Source organism: Cornus florida, unplaced genomic scaffold (assembly GCF_030987335.1).
Source record: "Cornus florida cultivar Cherokee Brave unplaced genomic scaffold, ASM3098733v1 CherokeeBrave_3.0.0_Hap2_Chr03, whole genome shotgun sequence".
NCBI classification, from domain to species: Eukaryota; Viridiplantae; Streptophyta; class Magnoliopsida; order Cornales; family Cornaceae; genus Cornus; species Cornus florida.
In genome coordinates, this window is record NW_026775573.1 from 57,608,076 (window position 1) to 57,611,406 (window position 3,331).

General features: G+C 35.7%; 1 protein-coding gene across 1 annotated transcript; it reads left to right on the forward strand.

The window, feature by feature from the left end:
* Positions 1 to 2,263: 2,263 nt before the first annotated feature.
* Positions 2,264 to 3,073, forward strand: LOC132300594 (uncharacterized). The gene has a single exon (XM_059797759.1). The coding sequence runs from the start codon at positions 2,302 to 2,304 to the stop codon at positions 2,875 to 2,877; it is 576 nt and encodes a 191-aa protein (XP_059653742.1). The 5' UTR covers positions 2,264 to 2,301; the 3' UTR covers positions 2,878 to 3,073.
* Positions 3,074 to 3,331: the final 258 nt, after the last annotated feature.

A 3,331-nucleotide genomic window follows, 5' to 3' on the forward strand; every position in this document is an offset into this window, starting at 1 on the left:
GCTCAGAGAAAGAATTTATGGCTATTGAATGCTGTTTTTGAATATTCTTTCAAGTGGTGTAATCTTTCAGCAGACCAGCCCTCTGTATATATAGAAATTCATAGCTCAATATAGCTGTTAGAAGTGGTTGGAGGAATTAAATGCAAAAATTGCCGTTGGAATTCAAATCCCCAGAAGGAGCTGGCTCTGTGTAATAGAGGAGGCGGCTCCATTATGTGTGGAGCAGGCTCTACCTCAAGTAGAGGTGGCTCCCAGAAATGGGAGGCGGCCCTTTCTCTCAAAAATTATTTCTTGAGCCTATTTTAGCTACTGAAGTGAAAAGAGTAGGCTCAACTTTGAAAAGAGTAGGCTCAACTTGAAAAGAGCAGGCTCAACTTGAATGGAGGCGGCTCTATTGCTTTGTAAAAACCAAAATTGGCTACTGGAGTGAAAAGAGCAAGCTCTACGTTGAATTGAGGCGGCTCCATTGCTGTGCAAGACTAAAAATGAAATTAACTAAGTCCTATGCACTTCCTATTATGCGTAGCTTGCATATATAAGGTTCGTGAGTAAATTTTAGGCATTTTAAAAACTGAATTTAGAATAAATATGCATAGTCCTAAAATTTTAAGCTTCAAAATATATTCAAATAAATTTTGACATTAAATCTTAAGCTTTCACCATCCTATATACCATTTTTTTCATTCTTTGACCATGATCGTTTAGGCTTGATGAAGACTTGTTTTCTTTCCTTGAAATGCTTGAATGATCTTTGAAGTCCGAGTTTTTCTTTGATTTCTTGCAACTTTTGAGGCTTCCTTGAATCCATTACTTGAGTGCTTAGAATGCTTGGAATGGATCTTCTAACTCATCATTAAGGATTGAATATTGATTATCTATATATCACTCAATGAAAATATTAGAACTTAAACATCATTAATGGTTTATAATCATCAAAACATTAGATTGGCCTTTAGATAAAATCCATAGGCCAACACTCAAGGCTGTCATTGAGCTTGCATGTTGAAGATATTTTCTGTAAAGGTGGCAGGGGTATTATGGTACATTCACAAGGGAATTGTAGATTATTGCGTGGCCAATGATTAGATAATGGTGACACATACATTTTCTCTTTGAGATAGGATTTGTATTCATGATGTACTATATATATGTTGTTATAGAAATTTCTAGGGTTTAAGCCTTTGAGAGGACCCCAAAAGCAAGATGTATTGAGAGTGAAAAGAGAACTGAATATGAACACACATTTCTAAGATTAATTGTAATAATCAAAGCTTGATTTAAGCTCAAAAATACACTCAGAGAGCTCACAAGAGTAGATGATCAAATGGAGGCTTGTTGTTGTGTTTCTTGCTAGTGCAAAAGCTAGTTTGGAGGTCTAAGTTTGGTTTGAGCTTGCTGTGGTGCTGAGACATGGTTGACATCAACATTTCTTAGGTATGGTGTGAAAGCAGGGTTGCATACTTGTAACGACGTAATCTTGACAGTGGAGATTTGATTGGCTGAGGCCAAGAATCAAGGTTTTTCCCTATTGAGAAGGTTTTCCTTATAAATGCACTGAGTTCTTATAAGTGTGTTGAAGCTTGTTGATTCTATCATCATCCTCATCACATTGTATTGATCATACAAAGAAGAAAAGTTTTTACAAGAATCAATTCAACCCCCCACCCCCGCGGGTGCCCGATTCATCACCATTCCACATCATCCACTTAACTCTTACACTATCAAGATTACGTCATTTTAGTAAGGGTATATTTGTCTTTTGATTTTTTCGATCAAGTCTACCGAATTATCCTTAATTGCAACAAATTAATAGTTTAAGAGATTTTTTTCGTAGTTCAAGGGATTTGTTGTAAAAAGCTAATAGCTGAAATGATTTTTTATTTTTTATTTTTTTTGCACTTTATTCTTTAAATGATTGATGTTACCATTAGTCGGTCAATGTTACCGATGATGAAAAAAAAAAATTTTATTTTTTGTTTTAGAAGTTTCCAAATTGATGTCAAATTTTTTTTTTTTAGATATAATATATAAAATATATTTTATCTTTTCACCATAGATTTTTATTTACAATGCACCTGATCATTTTCTAGTGTTTATATATATATATATAACTGTCGCGTCTGTGCTAACAAACTTGTTTATGGTCATTAACCCAAAAAAAAAAAAAAAAGACTTGTTTATGGTCACGATCTCGGACACGTGTACCAATAAAATCTAATGCCACAGTTGTACTCATTAACCAATTTCAATTTAAAAATGAAAAGATAAAGACAGAAAAGGTTATCAAAAACGAAAGACGAAATGGAGAAAATTCTAGAGAGAGAAACGCAAGGTGTGAAAATGGCGGACTTGTGGTCTAGGGCATCACCATCACAATCATCACCGTCCACCCATTCCTTGCTTGATGTTGATGTTGATGTTGATGTTGATGGCGATTTGTTGTCCGCTTGGGAAATCATCGACCCATCTGATGATGAAGTCTACTCTTTCGACGATGATGATGGGTTTGGGTTCTTTTCTCCCGACCTCTCTGCAAAGTCTTTACCAGACCATCTCGTCAGTGACCACCATGATGATGATGGAGTTCCTGATGTGGTGGTGAAGGATGAGCCTATAATTGAACAATACAAAGTTGATGTTGATGTTGATGTTGACGTTGACGATAGCGATGATGATGATGATGATGATGGGTATGAATTGGATGATGAGTTAGTGCCCAAGTGTGTGAGCGATCGATTTGGGAGGCAAAGATTGAGGAAATTGGGGAAGAGGGCTTACCCGAAGATGAACAAGTCGAAACGATTGCCCTATTATTACAATAGGCCTGGTTGCGTCCATGGAAAGCATGGTCTGGGTCTGAAGCACAGCATCATCTAGGTGACTGATAATTTGTTGAATTCTTCCAACAATGGTGATCTGGTGGTGTTCTGAAATTAGGTGTTAGTAGTTCTTCTACTATTCAGTGATTAGGTAAATTCTAATTTGGGCCTCTTTGTTTCCCTTTTACGTAATGATTTATATGGGTTTGGACGTTGGATATATATATGAAAATTTATCTATTTGATGTGTTTCATTTGGATGATTATTCTGGCCACTTTAACAACAATTTAGGGTCAATTGGGTATGCGTAACAGAATACTTAAAAGTCACTTCAATTGCTTCTTTTCCCATTATATGAAATGATATATATGAATTTGGCTGTGTATATATAAACATTATATGTCAATGCGGAACACTTTTAATATATAGTCTAGACTCTAGAGTACAAGCTGGTGATTATTCTGGCCACTTCAACAACAATTTAGAGTGAATTGGGTATGCATAATGGACT